Consider the following 18,289-nt stretch of genomic DNA (forward strand, 5'->3'; position numbering starts at 1 on the left):
AGTGCACATCTGGACCTGCATTGTTGCAGCATCTGTGTAGGGCAAAGATGGATGAATGGTCTTGCTTAGTTTGCAAGAGAAAAAAGTAGTCGTACAGACATTTAATGTATGTTCATTAATCACTGCTTTGAGTGATGGGGAAAATATAGTGATAATGTACAGTACATTTGTTTTTTTCTTTTATAGTAGCCTGACTTCTACCAGTTCCCGTCTATGCTGTTTTTCTTCTCTTGTGGTTCTAGTCTAGCAGTCTTTGCCTAAGGATAGTTTTCACCGACTAACAGAGTCTCCAGTGGGTTTATATTAGTCTGCCTCAGGATGCAGCATGTCGCTTAATTGTGTGTGTGTGTGTGTGTGTGTGTGTGTCTGTGTGTGTATGTGTCAAATACAGCTGTAAACAGCTGCTGATTCTTTGTCTGACTCAATACCAAACCACTTCCTGACCTCTGACGCTGATTCTATGGGAAGTTCTATTGGTATATGAAAAGATGTATAGACATTTGAAGTTTTACTTTTGTTTTATTTTAGAGACACACTAGAGAGATAAGGAAATGCAACATGCATCATCACATTTATGCATTCAGCAGACACTTTTATACAAAACAACTTTCAGTGCATTCATGTCAAATGCTTTGTTTGGGAGTTGAACCCATGAGCTTGAAGTTGCAAGCACCATGCTCTCCTGTTGTGTTTATGTGAGCTGAAATGCCCTTTGAGAGCACATAAAGACCACTCACTCTGTCTTAAAGGGTTAGTTCAACCAAAAATGATAATTCTGTCATTAATTACTCACCCTCATTTTGTTCCACACCCGTAAGACCTTTGTTCATCTTCTGAACACAAATGAAGATATTTTTGATGAAATCTGAGAGGTAACTGACTCCTCAATAGACAGCAATTTAACCACAATTTTTTAAGGTCCAGAAAGGTACTAAAGACATTGTTAAAATAGTCGACGTGAACCTTAATGTTCAACCTTAATGTTATAAAGCGACGAGAATACTTTTTGTGTGCAAAAACAAAACAAAAATAACGACTTTATTCAACAGTATCCTCTCTTCTGTGTCATTCTCTTACACTGTTTACGTTCAGCTCTTCCAGGTTCTAAGTCAGAACGCCGGCTCAGTATTGGCCGACGCTGTTCACGTGAGCAGCACGACGCATGCGTGTGATGCTGACACAGGAGCCGGTCAATAATGAACCGGTCAATAATGTTCTGACGTAGAACCTGGAAGCGCTGAATGTAAACAGCATAAGAGAATGATATAGACATGGGGTTCCCCCTTGGTCGAATTCACTCTCGAATGTGCTCTCTCTTTCACTTTTGCTTTCTAATTCATTTTCAAATGCAAAATGTGTACTCTGCGTATAGGAAGTAGTATTGGTAGAGCTGCATGATTAATCGCTAAAAGATCACTATCTCGATTCAAACACCCACGCAATCTTATTCCTAAATGACAGCGATTCTCCTGTGTTTATTAAACCTTTGACCAAATCACACCGGAACATTGAAATCTGTTTCGGAGCTGGCGCTAACTGACCCAGAGAAAGCGGTTATCATGTATAGGTACAAAACAGCTTCACAAACGGTCTTTTCAACATCACAGTATGGTTATTTCTTCAAATAACGATTGTATCATTACATTGTTACACCACTAGGTGGCGACAAGTGACTGTTAAAAAATGTATTTGTCATTGAATCATTCATTCAAGAGATTCATTCATAAACGGTGATTCATTCAGAAATTAAACAAGTGAAGTATTTATGAGTGAGTCATTGAATCATACATTTTTAAAAAATAATTCATTCAAATAATTAAACATTTTAAGTAGACTGCAGAAATTAACATTTAGTCAGAACCTTCAGTAAATTACATGTTTTTTTGTTTAGTTGTCTCATCTGTTCAGATTTGTGGGAAAATCATGATCTCTATTTGAAGCAAAAAAATTGTGATTCTCAATTTATCCATCATGCAGCTCTAGGTATTGGTCATTTGCCACTATTGACAAGTTGAAGCTAACTGGATGGGTAATCTACAGGTCATTAGATCTAGCATTCTGCCCACTTTAAATCAGACACAGAGATAAAGAATTGTGTGTGAATTGTTTGTGCAGCGTCTCTCTACTAATAGTGAAGCTGTTAGTATAATTACTTCAAAAACAGCAATGCTTCCACCTCATTGCTGAGAAAAAAATGCAGCTTTTCAGTAGCAAAGCTATTTTATTAATACAAGTCGCAGGGCAGCGTTGACAACAAGTTTCTGTGTTCCTGAGTCTCGAACCCTCGGCCTGATCGCTGCCGTCAGGCGAGGCGAGTGCACTAACAATGACGCTAAACACTGCATTCTCTAGCGGTCATCAGTGTGCAGTGGTTTAACTGCACAACTCTCACTATCTGGCCACTGTTACACGTGCAATGCGAGTGAATGTCTGTTTATCACAGCTGACTTGCAACAAAGTGCTTCACAAAAAATAAAGCGCAGATGATGAACGAACGACAAGGAAGCACAAAAAAATGAACGTACAGTACACAAGATTACAAAGTGTTTGTTGTTAGTCGCCAACAGCACAGCAGCTCCATACAATCAATGACACTCAAACCCAGTGTTACTCACGTGTGAAGCGAAATCTGTGTCTGTTTTCAGGCCTTCCCGCTTGGCTGTCTCCAGTGCTGGAAAGCTTTTCTAATATTAACACGGGTCCTAAAGTGCTTGCCCAGTCATAAACCTTCATTCCAGTGATATTCTTTTGAGCTCTTTTGTATTGTGTCTCATCTCTCTTTCTGCAGATTTAAAAAAAAAAAAAATTCCCTTTTGCTTGTTCTGTCTCCTCGACCGTCATACGCCCCCTAATGCTGAATGGTTACATGTTTGTTGTTGGTGTTGGCCCGACTAACTTCCAAACAGTGTTTTTTTGAAAAACTACTTACCCCACCTTTAATTTAGAATGGTGACTGATGACTCATCCTGCACTACACAGACTTTTGTCCAATCCAGTGCTTTCCCTGATACCATCTGCAGCCGACTGGCAAGTAGCAAATCATGGTTCATGCTTGAGATGCTAAAGGCTTTTGGTTATTAAACAGGGAAAAGGCCTTCAAAATTTCCCATCTCAGACTTGTTTCAATAGGAAATATGTCAACACAAGAAAGACAACTGTGCTCGACAAACACTTTTAAATGGAGTCTTTAAAAACAGTGTGAAGTGTAATAACAATGATTACAATATGAATTTATAAGTTGTACAAATTAGACAAAAATATATATATATATTTCCTCTTATTATTATAAATAAATATATGCACAAGTTAATAAGTAACAGTGTACACAAACAGCTGTGCGAGACGTCTCTCCAGAGCTGTCAGTCTTTCATACTCCCTGCGGCTCTGGAACATGACTGGACTGGCGAATCTTTCAAGTAAGACATGAAAAAGTGGTGTTGCATGCTTTTGGCTCTTCTTCAGCTTTTGGATATGTTGTCCCATTAGGGTTTCACATTGAAACATAGCCAGAGGGAAGATTTGAGGGTAGCTTTGCTTTTTTTTTTCTTTATGTCAAACTTAAAAAAACAATCAAGTGTGTTTGTGTTCAAAAAGTAGGTGCTTATACCTCAACTTGCCCATTTGAGTATGTGTGTATATTTGTGTGTGTTTGTAGACTCAGAGTGTCTGTGCAGTAAACCAAGCTGAACTCGAGACCTCTGAGTCACTGTCTGAGAAAGCTGATGCCTCATGCTCTTTAGAAAGATTTAGTTTTCTTTAGTTACCTCTTTCTCTTGCTCTCGTTATTGAATATTCTCTGAATCATTTTAAATAAGTAGAGGATTACTGTCATTTATGTCTCTGTCATTATTTGTTTCCGCTCCTTTCCGTTATTTGTCCGTGAGACAGAAAGTGAGAGAGGGAAAAAACAAATGAGTGAAGAAGGTGCTGTGGAAACTGTGGCAAAGATACAGAAGATGAAAGTCGCTATGGTTCTTAACACTCCTGACCACATCACAGGCGGAGAGGGATCTGATTAGACTAATGTGGTCAGTGTTATTTGCTGGGTGGAAACTCTGGTTAAGTATTTTGTTTTTAGGGTGTGTTGTCACAGCCAAGGTAACAGTCTTTCTGTAGAGGCTTGTTTTATAGCTAACAGATGCTAGAATCATTAGCATGAATAATTAATGCATTGCACAGTGTGCTGTAATTGTAGCTTTTAGGAGCTGAGCTTAGGTTTTTAAGAATAAGATTGTTTGTTTTCACAGATTCCAAAGATTTTCGGTTTGATTGGACTTACAATTTCCTCAAAAATGCATCAGTATTCAAGTAGAAAATCTGCAGGCGTGTGTAAGCTCATTCTCCTGAAGTCGAAACATTGCTATTGTAAACTAAAAATAACACTCGACAATTTATTTTTTTTTTTTGTTAATTGAAGTAAAGCTAAAATAAAATACAAAGATGGAAAACTTGAAAAACTTTTTAAAAAAAATTAAATGTTGCTTTGGCAACTAACTGACTCAAAGCACATAACAAAATTACTTGAACTAAAATTAAAACTTAAAATATAAAAATAAAAGCCAATTCAAAATATTAATAAATAATACTATAATACTAAAATAACACTGTCTCAAACTCAGATCTTGTGGTAACCACATGTAGGGAATGCAGATGATCTTGATTTCCTGTTGTATCTGTATCTCTACTATCTTATAAACAGCTGACCTACATGAACTCTTTTTATCTGCCTTTCTTTGCCAAATTCTTTCTGTTCTAAAAGCAAGCGCCATCTGTGTTTTTGGGTTATTGATCCTGCAGGTGTATTTGTAAGTACTGGTATTTAAGCCTTGAGGCAGCTCTCTCATCTTTGTACAGTAATTTCTCTTCCTCTCTGCTGCTCTGCATGCCATTTTGTGCCTGTCGTTACCTTTTTCCTTGCACACATTTTGATTTGCCAGATGAATAGAGACAAGAATTAATGAACACACACACATTTACTGTACTGCATAAAACAACAATGTGATGGAAACATAAGAGGCCCACTTTATAGGAATCACTCTATAGGCCTAGTCCATGGGGAAAGTGACAGTGACTAATAGATTATGCCACTTCCTGTAGCGGGTCAAAAAGGGAGTAAGAGTGAGTCAGCCTTTGGGTTCTGATTCTCAGAGGGACTGCATATATTTTAACGCTCAGACAATATGCTTTGTGTGTGTGTGTGTGTGTGTGTGTGTGTGTGTGTGTATATTTTTATCAACACATATCTTTTTTTATGCTTTTCCACCCTTTCATGTTATTGTAACCCACTTTCCATCAATTCCAATTTATTTTTAGAAGGGGCGTATGATTTAAGTGATGATGAAGGCAACCTGCCCTTTGGGTATTTGGGTAAAATGCTTAGTTTGGATTTTAGCCAAGACTTGTTTTCACATGTTTTTGAAATAGTGGTTTCTGGCTTTTCTGTACTAAATGAATGTGCTTATGTGCATGTATAGATCTGCTGGTAAAAATAATCAGGTGTTCAGTACTATGTGTGTTAAAGGTGTAGCTCAAGTTCTGGTTACAATCTGGAAAATTTGTGAGGATTTAAGTGCTAAGGCCTCCAGACTTGTCCTTTTAAACTGACTATGCATTTAGGTTAATGTCAAGGTGTTATGATTTATGGGAATACTTTCCTTCTTCCTCTGTATTTCACCCTTGACACACCCACACAGAGCCCAGAGGCTACTCATACTGAAGCTTCAAGCTTAGCGTGCTTTTACACCAGCACTTTTTTGTCTGCTTTTGGTCCGTTTGGTGTCAGAGTTTGATTTGCTTTGGTTGGTGGGAAGGAGGTTGTCTCAGACTGGGACACATCAGAACCTAGTCCAACATTGTGGAAAAAGAAGTAGTTATGAAATTTCTTAAGATAGATTTTGAGAAGTTAGTACGAATATTCTTAAGTGCTGTTCTTGTAAAAATCTTGGGAATTCTTGGGAAGTTCAGTTTTCCCAGGCTATGGTGTTATCTGATTGATGTCGGTTCTTTCCAAAGACTTGCTGATTAACTCAACGAAAAAAACACGTCAAAGGCCGTCTTTTTGTGCTGCTTGTAGATTACCTTAATAATAATAATAATAAAAAGCATGCACACTATTTTCATTGCAACTGGCTTGACAGAAGTTCAGCACTCTGTGTCATTTTTTTTTTTTTTTTATAATACGCCAAGTATTTTATATAGTCTGAAGATAGAGCAGTCTGTTGCATTCATTTGTGAACCTAAAGTGAATGTGTCTGAGTGTGTGTGCCTCCTGTTTATGGCCGCTGTCATACTGTATGTGCTGAATGTTGCCGAAAATGTTTGTAATTTATGTCATTACTGAATTTTGAATTCAGAAATAAGTCGATCATTGTTTACATTATCAGTTATTGGTGTCACTTCAGAGTACTTGTCCACATCCCTAGTACTAGCCAAGCTGCTTTCTCCGTAGCAGTGTCACCCTCAATGACACTTGTAGATGAAATCATGCCTGTTCCCAAGACAGCAGTTTTCAGTTTTCATATCTTCAAAGATGGCAATTTTCAGTGTTGTGATGTTATATCTTGTGTTGAAAGAGGCGGTTCATTTAATCCAGAGGAAATTCCATAGAGGTCCATTTCCAGTGTTTGAATTTGTGTGTTTGTGTGAGTGTAAGGCATGTACTGTAAATGTAATGTTAATAAATAAAAGATTATTGAAGTACATTTGACAATAAAAATTTAAATTCATGTTTAATTTAACGTGTTACTTGCTGTTTCTTTGTAATTGATTGGGACACTAAGTGAAAATTGTTGCAAAGTAAATCCAACAACATTTTTTCCCCCAGTATAATTAGTGTAACCTATGGCAGCTTCTACTTTTAGTCCTCAGTAAATCTTTTGTCTTTATGGCCATGCAAAGTTTCCATTGCAGAACTCTCTCAGAGGTGTGAGCATTAAGATCAATGCATTCTTTAAAGGATTAAACCACACATAAAAGAGGCATTTGCTGTCTTAGATTATAAACATCCTTGGTAGGATTGGATTTGAACGGCATCTGAGGGAATGGTTCTGACATTTTAATGCATTAATTTGTAAAGTTTTCTGGCTTTAAATCTATATACTTGAAAACTGATTTTTCGCATCTTAGATGTAGCACAGTCTTAGAAGTAATACATGGCATTTCATTATCACATTATTCAACAATTCTGTAACATTTCAAATTTTTCTTGTGCTGCATTAGTTTCCACTTGGGTGGACAAATTATCTGAGTGAATATGCTGTGGCTGTTGATGCTGTGAGTGAGAGAGAGATTTCATCAGCACTCAGCCTTTGTCATCTTTTTACCTATTCTCCCTCTCTTCTTTCAGTGTATGATAATTGTTTGTTGTTGCTGTTATTCAGCACTCTTACATTGAAGCTCTGCAGATGTTTCTTTGGAATGTTATTCCCATAATCCATCTCTCCTCAATGGTACTCTTCAGTACCGCCATTGGCTGCATAACAGAGTCTCTGCCTCTTATGCTGTCTTCACAGACAAAGTATAATTTTACAGTTTACAAAACACAATACTGATAGACAGGAATTATATTTTGTCTTTACATGCTATAATACACAATACAACACAAAACTACACACAAAAACAGAAAAGGTAATATAAAACAATATAAAAAGATATCAGAAGAAATCTGAAGGTAAAAGTAACAGATTTTTTGAATGCTGTTTGCCCCCACAATGCTAGGGTATTTTAACCAAGCAGTTTAAAGCTGGCTGATTTAAAAAGGTTGTTTGTAATCAGTAGTTATGTTAAAATAAAATAAAATAAAAAAATCTACACCCTGCATACTTCAACATGCTACACCTACGGCTAGACTCTGTCAGAAAGGAACCATGATTTTTCATCAATCCATCTTTTCTTTTTTCTTTAGATTAGTGTCAAAGTTCAACATAGATGACAAAGATCAGTGTGATTATTTGAGAAACTGCTGGATTTTTACAGCTGATTGGCCAGCTTCTTGACAGTAGGGTGAGGCTTTGAAATTTGTGTCTGGCAGGTGAAGTGAAGGTCTTCCACACTCTATTTTCCATCCTCCTCCTCCTCCCTTCCCTTTCACCCACAACCTCTCTCTTTCCCTCTGGCCTTGCATGCTCTCAATACCTTTCCTTTATGGCAGTCAGACTCAGTATATGTATGTTTACATGCTCAAATTTTCGTCAATTCACATCACTCTGATTTCAGATTCTGAAAGTTGTTTATATGAAACTTAAATTTTGCAGTCCGATTCACAAATTTGTTTACATGAAATTACATGTATTCCAAACAAAACTTTAGTGCATGCGCAGTGCCCAGTCGCTGTGTAAGGTATTTTTGAATCCGATTGAGAAAGTAGTTGGATTTAAGCATTTATATGCTTACTTATTTCCTATTGATTGGATTATTTCAGGTCTGTTTAGTTTGATTAAGCCATCAATTTGATTACTAACAAACTATTTGCTTGCATTAAATGTAGCAACTGTCTCCCTCGGTGATAATAGTCCTGGTCTACAGTATGTGTTCGTTTAAGGTCAAAATTAACATTATGGACACAAATCAGGATTGTGTGACTTAACAAGTATGCAGGATAATTTTTACATCATTTTGAAGCAAAAACTCTAGTCTACAACCTCCAATACCCAGAAGTCTTGTGAACACAGATTTAATATATATTTTTTGGCTTTATTTCAGTGACTTAAGTTTTTTGTTTTTTCAATAACCACGCATAAACGTTATTCCTTCAAAAACACAAACATGTACATACATGTTCCTCACATATTATGGTAGCCTAGTTTGTGCTGAATACAGTGTAATGACACTTTTTCCATTAATATGTTTATGAACAACTGAAAAAAGCACAAATGTCAGGGCATGTCAAAACTTCTCCAGGGCCCCGAAAATCCTCAGACCCCAGAGGGTTAAATGACAATTCAGTTTAGATTAACAGATAAAATGAATGAGCTCCCATGTCTTACTGGCCATGACAGCTGTGCTCTTTTCTTTGTATTGTATCGTCTCATTTTTTTTTCTTCTTTTGTTGGGATGATTTATCAACACTAGGCTCACTCATCTGGTCTGTTGTGAGAGGCCAGGACCCATATATGTACAAGATCAGATATCAGGAATGCTGTCTCTGGATCAGAGATGCTCCTTTGCACTCCTTGGCTTAAACCCCAGTAAACAATGTGAAAATCTGATCCTAAATCAGCACTCTGCACAAATACATGCTATTGGATCTCCGGGGGCGTACTTCCTCCCTGAGGTCTGATGAAAATCAGTGTCTGTGGTTCTGGCAGAGTCTGTCTGAAACATTTATCAAAATCATCTGATGGGAAGTGCCTGGATCTGAGGAAATGAAGGACTGTGTGATGTCCAATATGTACTGAGAGGATTTGTATTTGATTGCTGAGTTCGGTGAACGAGGGAGAACCAGATAAAAAAGCATTGGAAAAACTGTGGGATGGGGGGGGGGGCTCATACATTTTGCATTAAAGCAGATTGGTTTCTTAATTGGGTCTCCTACCCCCATAGGGCTGACCAGCCATAACCAACAACACGTCTGTAGTCTCAGCCTGGCCAGATGGTGGACTGAGCCTCGAAGTAGTGGGGCGGCCTGACAGAGGGAGGTGTGTGTGTTGAGTGTGTATTAGTGTTTGTGACTGTTTGTCCTGCTGGGCCATCCTCCCCTTCATACATCTATCCATTCATTCATCTGAATGTTTGCTGTGGACCGTTGGAGCTAAAGAGGCACCCTGGCTATAGCAGCTGGGACTTGAGACTGGGTGTGGATTGGGGGAGGGTTATGTGTATGTTATCAAGAATGGGCATCAAGAAGAAAAAGAGGGAGGAAGGAAATGCAATTGGACAGAGAAATAGGAGGAGTACTTAATGGATGAAGGAAGGCAAAAATACACAAAATTATGAACAATCTGACCAGCCTGGGGAAACAGAGGAGTTAGGGATCAGTGCAAAGTAGTAGATACTGTGTATAGATCAATATAGAAAAAAGCAAAGGATGAGCTTCATGCAGCTGCTTGTTCCTGGTGATAACTTGCAGATGGGTCTTCAACCTTGTCCACTTCATTAACAAATGGACTCAAATGAACCCAAATTGGACTCTTGCCTTGGTCACATTGTCCTTGCCAATGCTGTACTTGGTACTTTCATGTACTTTGACAATTTCTGTTAAAACCAGCATGCAAATACATTTGAACTGAATTAAACTTTCAGTGCTGAATAATGGAGTCAGTGGTTGCTTTGAAGTAACTGGAGAGAAAAAAAAATACAAAAATCTGACTGGTACAATTTTAGTCTGACTAAACTATTTACATGACATTTTAAAAAGATGAATTATTGCTCCAGTCTGATGAAAATCAAACTTTAAGTGTGCCTGTAAATGCACTTATTGATTATTCCTGGCTGAGCATACATTTTCAATGTAAAGAAAGTAGAAAGGAAGAGCATACTGTAGTGTGGCCTCATCTGCACTATTCCGGAGTATCATGTATGGAATGTTGAGGTGTTTTTTGTCAAAGCCTTCTTTAGGGTGTTTCAAGGATATAGGATTGTGTATCTCCTCTGAGACCCCTTGTTGGACTGGTTTGTAGTGCACTATCCAGCTGATCCTGCCCAACCCAAACACAGCACAATGTATGTCTGAATCTGAGCCAGGATATTACAAGTGAGCAGTGTCAAAAGGCAGTCATGCTCACTTCGATTCTGACCTAGTTTTTAAATACTCCTTACCGTTGCTCTGTCTTCCCTCCATCAAGGCTTTTCTCCACTGGACCACAGCCAGTGTTCCATACTGCCCGTCCATATGCGCTACAACTTTCTAGGCTTTCTGCACTATAAAATGACTATGGTGTCAAATTATGCAACTGCAGCTGAGCAGAGCGGCCTTTACCTCATAGCCATATGGAGAGTCTATGAAGACTGATTGCTTGTGATGAAGACAACGATGACGATTTCTCCAGACATATATACAGAGTATTGGTTGCAGTTTACCAGCTCAGAAAGTTTCCATTATTCAAACTTACTGCCTGTGCAAGTCGATGTGTGTGTGTGTGTAATGTATGTATTTAATTTTCCACATGAGATAACATCTTATCAGGGGAGAACTGTGAACTGGAGAGCAACCAATTAAAATGATGCCACTGAGTTTGTTGCTCTTGTGCTGTTATGTACTGTATGCTGACTGCTGTTTGAAGCATTGCAGTTCGTTTAGCACATTTCCTTGAGTTTGAACACATCTGAGGTATTTACAACAGCAACATCTGTAGAAATAACTACACCCTCTGCCAGTCTGGCACAAATTAATTTTCTTTATAACAGAGACCACATATCTTAATGTATTCTCTCAGGCATAGGCTACAAATATATTAATTTTATTTTACTGATTAGTGGAAATCCACCAGTTTAGCAAACACATAGTTGAATCAGTCCTATCTACAGGCTTATCTCAAGACTGACTAGAGTTAGATTAGTAATATTCTAATTGAGCATGCATTGTTGGCTATGAAGGGTTTGATAGATTTGCTGTGCCTCCTGTGGTCCTAAATCCTGTCTGTCTACTCTTTGTTAATTCCATAAGGAGGCTTTGGCTTGATTATACTCTGTGTGTGTGTGTGTGTGTGTGTGTGTGTGTGTGTGTGTGTGTGTGTGTGTGTGTATGTGCGCGTTTTTTTGACATATCAGGACACAAATTTGTATAATGACATGGGTATGACATAGGTATTACAAGGAGAGGGTGACCTTATGAGGACATTACCCCATGTCCCCATTTTTCAAAAAGCTTATAAATCATACAGAATGAGTTTTGAGAAAGTAAAAATGTGCACAGTTTCCTCTGATGGGTAGGTTTAGGAGTAGGGTTGGTGTAGGGCGATAGAAAATACGGTTTGTACAGTATAAAAACCATTACGCCTATGGAATGTCCCCACAATTCACAAAAACAAACCTGTGTGTGTGTGTGTGTGTGTGTATGCGTGTGTCTGCGCATGTTTAGGAGAAGAGCACAGCCAAATTTCTTTTTAAATCTTTATTTAAATTTTTTTATGAAGTTTGGATATTGAGAGTAGCAGTGCAGATCGCAGAGATGATATTCAGTTGTTTCGAATGAATCAAAAGCACTCTACAACACTCCAGATAACTCTGAAAACATTTTCCAGTAATTATAAAGGTTCAGCAAGTCCTGCAAGCATTTCAGGGCTGAAAAATAAATGTCAAAGGGTTCATTCAGGACTCTGATTGGAAATGCTAGTTTTTAATAGAGTACAGAAACAACCTCTAGAGCATTTAAATTAATTTGTCTGTGGAATCAAATATTCTATTGTCTTGCAGGTGGTGTGCATATGATTTTGGCCACTTTAGTAATGAGGTGTTTCACCAGGGCACAGATTGTTGCTGCATTCCTTGGAGATATAAGCATCGATGAGTGACACATAGACACATTCTATGAGATTTACTTCAAAAGACCTTGAATTCAGCTCACGTGTTGCCCCTGAAAAAACAGCCTTTGCTGTAATGAATGCCCTGCAGTGGAACCCAGAGGAAACAGTCATTCCACTGGCTACCAGGCTCTTTAATGCTTCATTAGAGATTTGTTTGTTTAAAGCTTACCCTCCTCACAGTTACCAGTTTGCCAGTATGGGGCCTCCACCCTGCTTCCAACATCCTGTGCATGTGATGTGAGGACCAAGTCCTGTTAGAGGGGTGTCACAGAATTACTTTTTGACAGTGTGTCTGGAGCTGGAAAGAGATGAAGTTTATATGTGGTCAACATCAGACACATTGATTTCTTTGTTTTTGTATCACTACAATTTGTGTATTCCATGTGTTTCTTTTATTTAAAAATTAGTTGAATGACTCAATATTTGAGATTCTAGATAGAACTGAAGTGTTTCACAATTTACAGATGTAGTCCTATTTTTTTTTTTTTTTTTGTTTTAAATGACTTTCAGCTTTCCTAGTGTATCTTTCTAAAGACTTTTGACTCCTCTAAGATATCATTCTATTGAATTGTGCAGTCAGAATGACCTCAGGGATTTAATTCTGTGGTAGTGTAACCTAATTCTCTCTCCTCCTGTTCTCCACATAACTCTCTCTAGATTGTACCTTTTTTTTTTTTTTTATGTGAGTAGATATAAACATTGCTTTGTCATGACTTTCATGTGATGCCACAAGAAGCAGTTGACAATCATAACATCTGTAATCTAAGTTAAACACACAAGGTATACCCCAACTGATAAAGTCATAGAGGAAAGCAACTAAACAAACAGAACACAGATAAGTATGATAAGTAAAACTGGCACTTTAAATCTGATGCAGTGTTGAATCTGATACTGTGGGGAATGCAGGCTTTGTGTTGAAACCTCTGAGTCAACGACAGTATTGCTCTCCACTGTGCTGCAGGCTTTGGGTGGACTTAATGTCTGCATATCAATTTGATTCTTTCCCCAGTATGATCTCAGACCAGATAGATAGTTGTTTTAAGGTCAAATACATGAATCAGTGTCCAGATGCAATATCCTGCTGACACAAACATGAGTTCACTTGGCCACCCACATATGTTTGCATGTTTTTCAATCCAGACATGCCTTTACATTGACTTGTAGTTATTGTTATATTCTCTGATTGTGCAGGACCATAATCTCTGCATAATTACATTCTTAATTTAATTTCTTAAATAATTATTTTTATAACCTTTGTAGTTTTTTAAAGGTTATTTCAGTTTTACTAAGATTCGCTAATTCCAAATTATGTTATGTGCATTTACGATTTGTGAGTAACCCCCTCTATAGGTCATGAAAGAGAAAAATTTGGATAAATGGGACATGCACCTGAGGAGGTAGAGAAATGCCATTGCTGACTGAAACCTGAACTTTAAAAGAAAGATACTTTTTTTTGTTTTGATGGTTCATTTTCAAATAAATGTCCAACAAATTTCAGCCATATCATTGTTGGACCTGTTTATAGGAAACAAGATAAACATTATTCATGAATTCAAGCACCAGTGTTTCCAAGTGGTAAAACAAAACTAAGGTTATTGGTAGAGCGAGATTTTATCGGCCGATATGAGCTTATTGCAGATATATCTGCATCGGCGTATATGCCGCAGATATGCCACCGGTATGAAAATTTTCTACACACACTTGCACCGCGGTTTATCTCAAATCTGACGACGCATCTATAATATGGTTTGTTGAAAATAGCAACATCTAAAACAGACAGACAGAGTTCGGCTAATGTATGTTTCAGCGATGAATACGCATTTTGGCTTCCCAATACGTTACAACAGTGATAATCAAAAAGTGTGGACAAAACAGTCACCCTTTGTAAACTTGGTTCACTGCGAGTGCCGAATGCTCGAATATGAGCAGTCATTAACGCCGTCATCACCCGGTGTTGATAGTGCGCAAGCGCATGTGAGACTTGAACGGCACACGTTGCTATCTGTGTTTAAAGTAAACTCATTTAAGCCTTGCTAATTTAAACATTTATGAGCAAGATGCGAAAGAGAACTTGCGTGCACAAATCTTCTATTTGTGTGTGCGCTCATCCGAAGTGCGCACACGCTTATCTCAGACAGCGCACAAATACTGAGTTCTCTTTCAAGTCTTGCGCTTGAATGGACAAATTCGCACAAAAATTATGTCAACATGCCCATTTTGGCGAGTATCCTAGCAACCATAGTCGGTTATGTTTTAAGTGAACATATAAAAGTTGAGAAATACAATGCATGTGTAACAGTATATGAACTGGAGCGTGCATTATGTCTTAAGCCCGGAACACACCAAGCCGACGGTCGGCTGTCAGGCAGTTTTTATTCGTCGGCCAACTAAGTTTTCTCAGTGTGTTCCGCAACGTCGGCTGAAGTTGGACCTCATCGGCTTTTTTTCGGCCAATTCGACATGTTGAATCAGCGTCGGAGCTCATCGGTCAGTCGGGCCATCTGATCATTCTGATTGGCTGTTCAGCTACTGCCACCTGCTGGTACGGAAAGGCATTTCTTCTTAAGCAGGTGCAGAACGGACATGCTACTTGGCCATCGAGCGTCGGTTTTGTGTGTCAGGGCAACTTTGCACCCAGACGCTGCCGACGTGAGCCAACCCCGCAGTCTGTTTCGTCGCCACTAGTTCATCTGCGTCGGCTTGGTGTGTTCCGGGCTTTAAAGGGAAAGAAGCCTAATATTCCTGCAGTCTGTGTTTTTAATGACAAAGAACTCACTCACTGCTCTTGACTGAATAACTTTTGTAACTTCAATAATGATCAATCTTTACTTAATTTATACAGTGAATATAATATGCAGTGTTATTTTATATTTGATTATTTTATTTATTTTCTGTAGGACTACCTGAAAACTACTTTTAGATACCTGAAATACCTGCTGTTGCTTGTTGTTTATTTTTTCTTATTTTCTTTATTTTTATTTGACAGTTCCCTGAGCATAGCACGTACCGAACCATACCGAAACCATCACCCTAAAACCATGATAAAAACCGAACCATGAGTAATTTGAACCGTTGCACCCCTATAATATACTCATAAAGAATATTGGCCGTTTTATCGATATCAGACTTTTTTTTACTCCCTAATATCGGTATCGCCATTGGCCCACAAAAACCCATATCGGTTGAGCTCTAATTATTGGAAAAACCAAACATTTGTAGCCACTTAGGACTGTGTCTAATACATTGTTAAAACATCTGTATGTAGGTCAGTGACCCTGTTATCAACCGCTGTGATTATAGAGTTTCTCACTTTTTATAGACCCTTTCAGATGAATGACTTGTAATTAAACCATAAATAGATGATTGATTTATAGTAATGCATGTACAAACTTGGCAGAGAGGAATGTTCACTTGTGCGAAAGCAGCTAACCTTTCTTCGTCTGGGCTCCTCTGGTCTACATGGCAAACAGTTACAATTACACTTTATTTATTTAATTAAAATATTGTTAGTTGAACAAGATGGATGAAAATTTAAATTAGAAAATACCTATAGATCAGCATGAATCTACAGAGTTGAGCCTTTTGCTTGAGCTTATTAATTTTTAAACTAATTTAGAATTAAAGTTTTCTTTAAAGACAAGTTATGTTCTTCATCATTCTAAGGTAAATGTTCTAAACTTAAATATGGTAATAAAAAACGTATCCGCGCATAAACTTCACTAAACATTATGCTCGTTAGTCATCCCTCTCCACACACATGCGCTGTATCCAGCTGTGGAATTGGAGATGTGGGGCTACAGGGCGGAGAAAAGAGGGAGAGGAAACTAAATAGAAAGGAAGGAGGTCCCACTTTTCGCCGAGCACGACATGGAGAGAAGGTGAAAGATTTTCTTGTAAGCCTCCAAGCAGCTCCCTTTCGAAGGCGCAGCGGTTTGCTGTTCGCATCGCGATAAACAGAAAGTGAACAGACCTGCTCTGTGTCAGGATCGAGGAGAAAGTCAGGGCAAGTTTTTAGAGGAAACGAGACATTGCCTGGCGGCAGCGAGTGCAGTTCTGCTTGTTCACACAGAGAGAAAGCGGGGAAAACAGAGACGGCTCTGTTGCGCGGATTTTAATGAAATACAGCAGCTGTCTGACACACGCCTGCAACCCCTACCTACTCGGAGTTAGATGCGTTTGACTTTAAGATGCGGAGCGACCCCATACTGTTCGCCTCGAGGGGTGAGTGTCCAGTATCTCCATGTGGATTTGCATGCTTTGAGATCGTTGATTAATATTACTCTGTCCACGTGTAATTTATAGTCCCTATGAAAGAACGATGTATCTTTTAGTGAGATGCAGTATCACAAAGTGTATGAAAGAAACGCATTTCATCGGCATCCTCGCGCTTTGTGTGAGGAAGAAGTTTGTAAAAATAATTTTTCGTATTAATTTAATTTAAAAGACAGAGGAAGTAAAGAAATAAAAATATTTCACATAATGGACATTTAAAAGGCAATATTACCGTTTTGGTTTGGAAAGAGCCGCGTTCACCCCGAGTAAGATCTTCTCATCCCTCGCAGCTCTTCTCACTTCTCACAGGTCAGTTAGAAAAGCCGTTGCAATTTGAAATGTGAAGAGGCGGTAAATTTAATGACATGAAGTTACAAGGAAATCGTGGACTGCTATTCGTTTGCTGTATTTATTTATTTTTTTATTTTATTAATGTTTTTAAATTTAATAGTATTAGAATTTTAGTGTTAAATTTATTAATTAAATCAGAAGAGTGATTCCAGTAACCCATAATAACTCTAGGGGTGATACAGGTGCCCTGTTATCTTCTGTCACAGAAGTCTGCACTTTCAAAAACATAACATGAGCTGGATAGGCAGGACATCTGTGATTGGCTGGTTGGCTGGCAGCTGTGAGGTGTCAGGTATCCTGGACATGCATCACAACTCTGCACTCGGTTGGATATGACAGAGCCCTTATTGTCCACAGTGGTTTAACGGTATCTGAGTGCAGGGCGTAGCATTGGCTTTGGAGTTTTTGGCCAAGTGTGGTTTTGCCATAGCATTGTTGCATTGGGGTTTATTTAGTGTTAAAGACCATATACTATTATATCCCTTACATATGTTACAATGAGACTACAACACCATTCTTTTTGCACTAAAACATGTAAGCATAGTTCCAGATGTGACAATGTTTCTTTTGGATTTGAACTTTTCATCTTGTTCTAAAGCTTATACTGGGCTGTGCTAGTGGTTAATGTGTTTATTGGCATTTAGGAACATATGGCACTGTGTTGTTAGACCAGTCTGACATGGTATGAATTGGCACTCGATTACTGTGTGTGATGTGGGTGTTGGTCTGTTAGCCTACTTGGCTTTATTTTAGGGGGTCTCCTCACCGACAGTTTCCATGCTGATGAGTTTTTGGCCTACACGTGCCAGAAACCCCCAAAGCCTTTCCTTTCCTCCATGTAGAGATGTCTGACCCAAAAAAGAAGAGAGACAAGAAGGGAACTCTATAACTTTGCTTTTGTCTGTCGTTTCTACCCACTCTGTCAACTGCTTGGCTCTACTGCAGTCTTTTATCATATTTTTCTCTTGTTTTTTTTTTTTAACCCTCTCTCAATTGCTATCATAAACATTCACTATTACTAGAGTTAATGGCTTTCTACATTGGAGAGTGCTAGAGGTTAGTGTGTTTGCCTTTTTGGCAAAACAATTTAACATAATTTGGGAAACTCTATAAGGAAATGCTTTCATGACATTGCTATTAAGTTGAGTATATTTTTGTGGCCATTGGTTCAGCCTTATTCAGTATTCAATGGTTGTTCTATATGC

General features: G+C 38.3%; 1 protein-coding gene and 1 long non-coding RNA gene across 5 annotated transcripts in view; one reads left to right on the forward strand and one right to left on the reverse strand.

The window, feature by feature from the left end:
• afap1 (actin filament associated protein 1) overlaps positions 1 to 18,289 on the forward strand; it is a 56,729-nt gene that overhangs the window by 1,841 nt on the left and 36,599 nt on the right. Inside the window, exon 1 of one of the 4 annotated variants that reach the window (XM_051914365.1) lies at positions 16,237 to 16,339. The exons of 1 other annotated variant lie outside the window; for it this stretch is intronic. Coding sequence is in view for 2 of the 3 variants with exons in the window: in XM_051914363.1 (XP_051770323.1) it covers positions 16,649 to 16,682 (34 nt within the window). In the remaining variant the exon portion in view is untranslated. Of the gene's footprint in view, positions 1 to 16,236; positions 16,683 to 18,289 lie in introns of those variants that run through there. 2 more of the 4 variants (XM_051914363.1, XM_051914366.1) reach the window with 2 other exon arrangements.
• Positions 12,095 to 17,502, reverse strand: LOC127523561 (uncharacterized). Its single transcript, XR_007932899.1, has 3 exons — positions 16,966 to 17,502; positions 12,631 to 12,759; positions 12,095 to 12,543 (listed from the first exon to the last, which is right to left on the reverse strand). It is a non-coding gene; the product is annotated as an uncharacterized LOC127523561 (long non-coding RNA).

Source organism: Ctenopharyngodon idella, chromosome 12 (genome assembly GCF_019924925.1).
Source record: "Ctenopharyngodon idella isolate HZGC_01 chromosome 12, HZGC01, whole genome shotgun sequence".
Classification (NCBI taxonomy): Eukaryota; Metazoa; Chordata; class Actinopteri; order Cypriniformes; family Xenocyprididae; genus Ctenopharyngodon; species Ctenopharyngodon idella.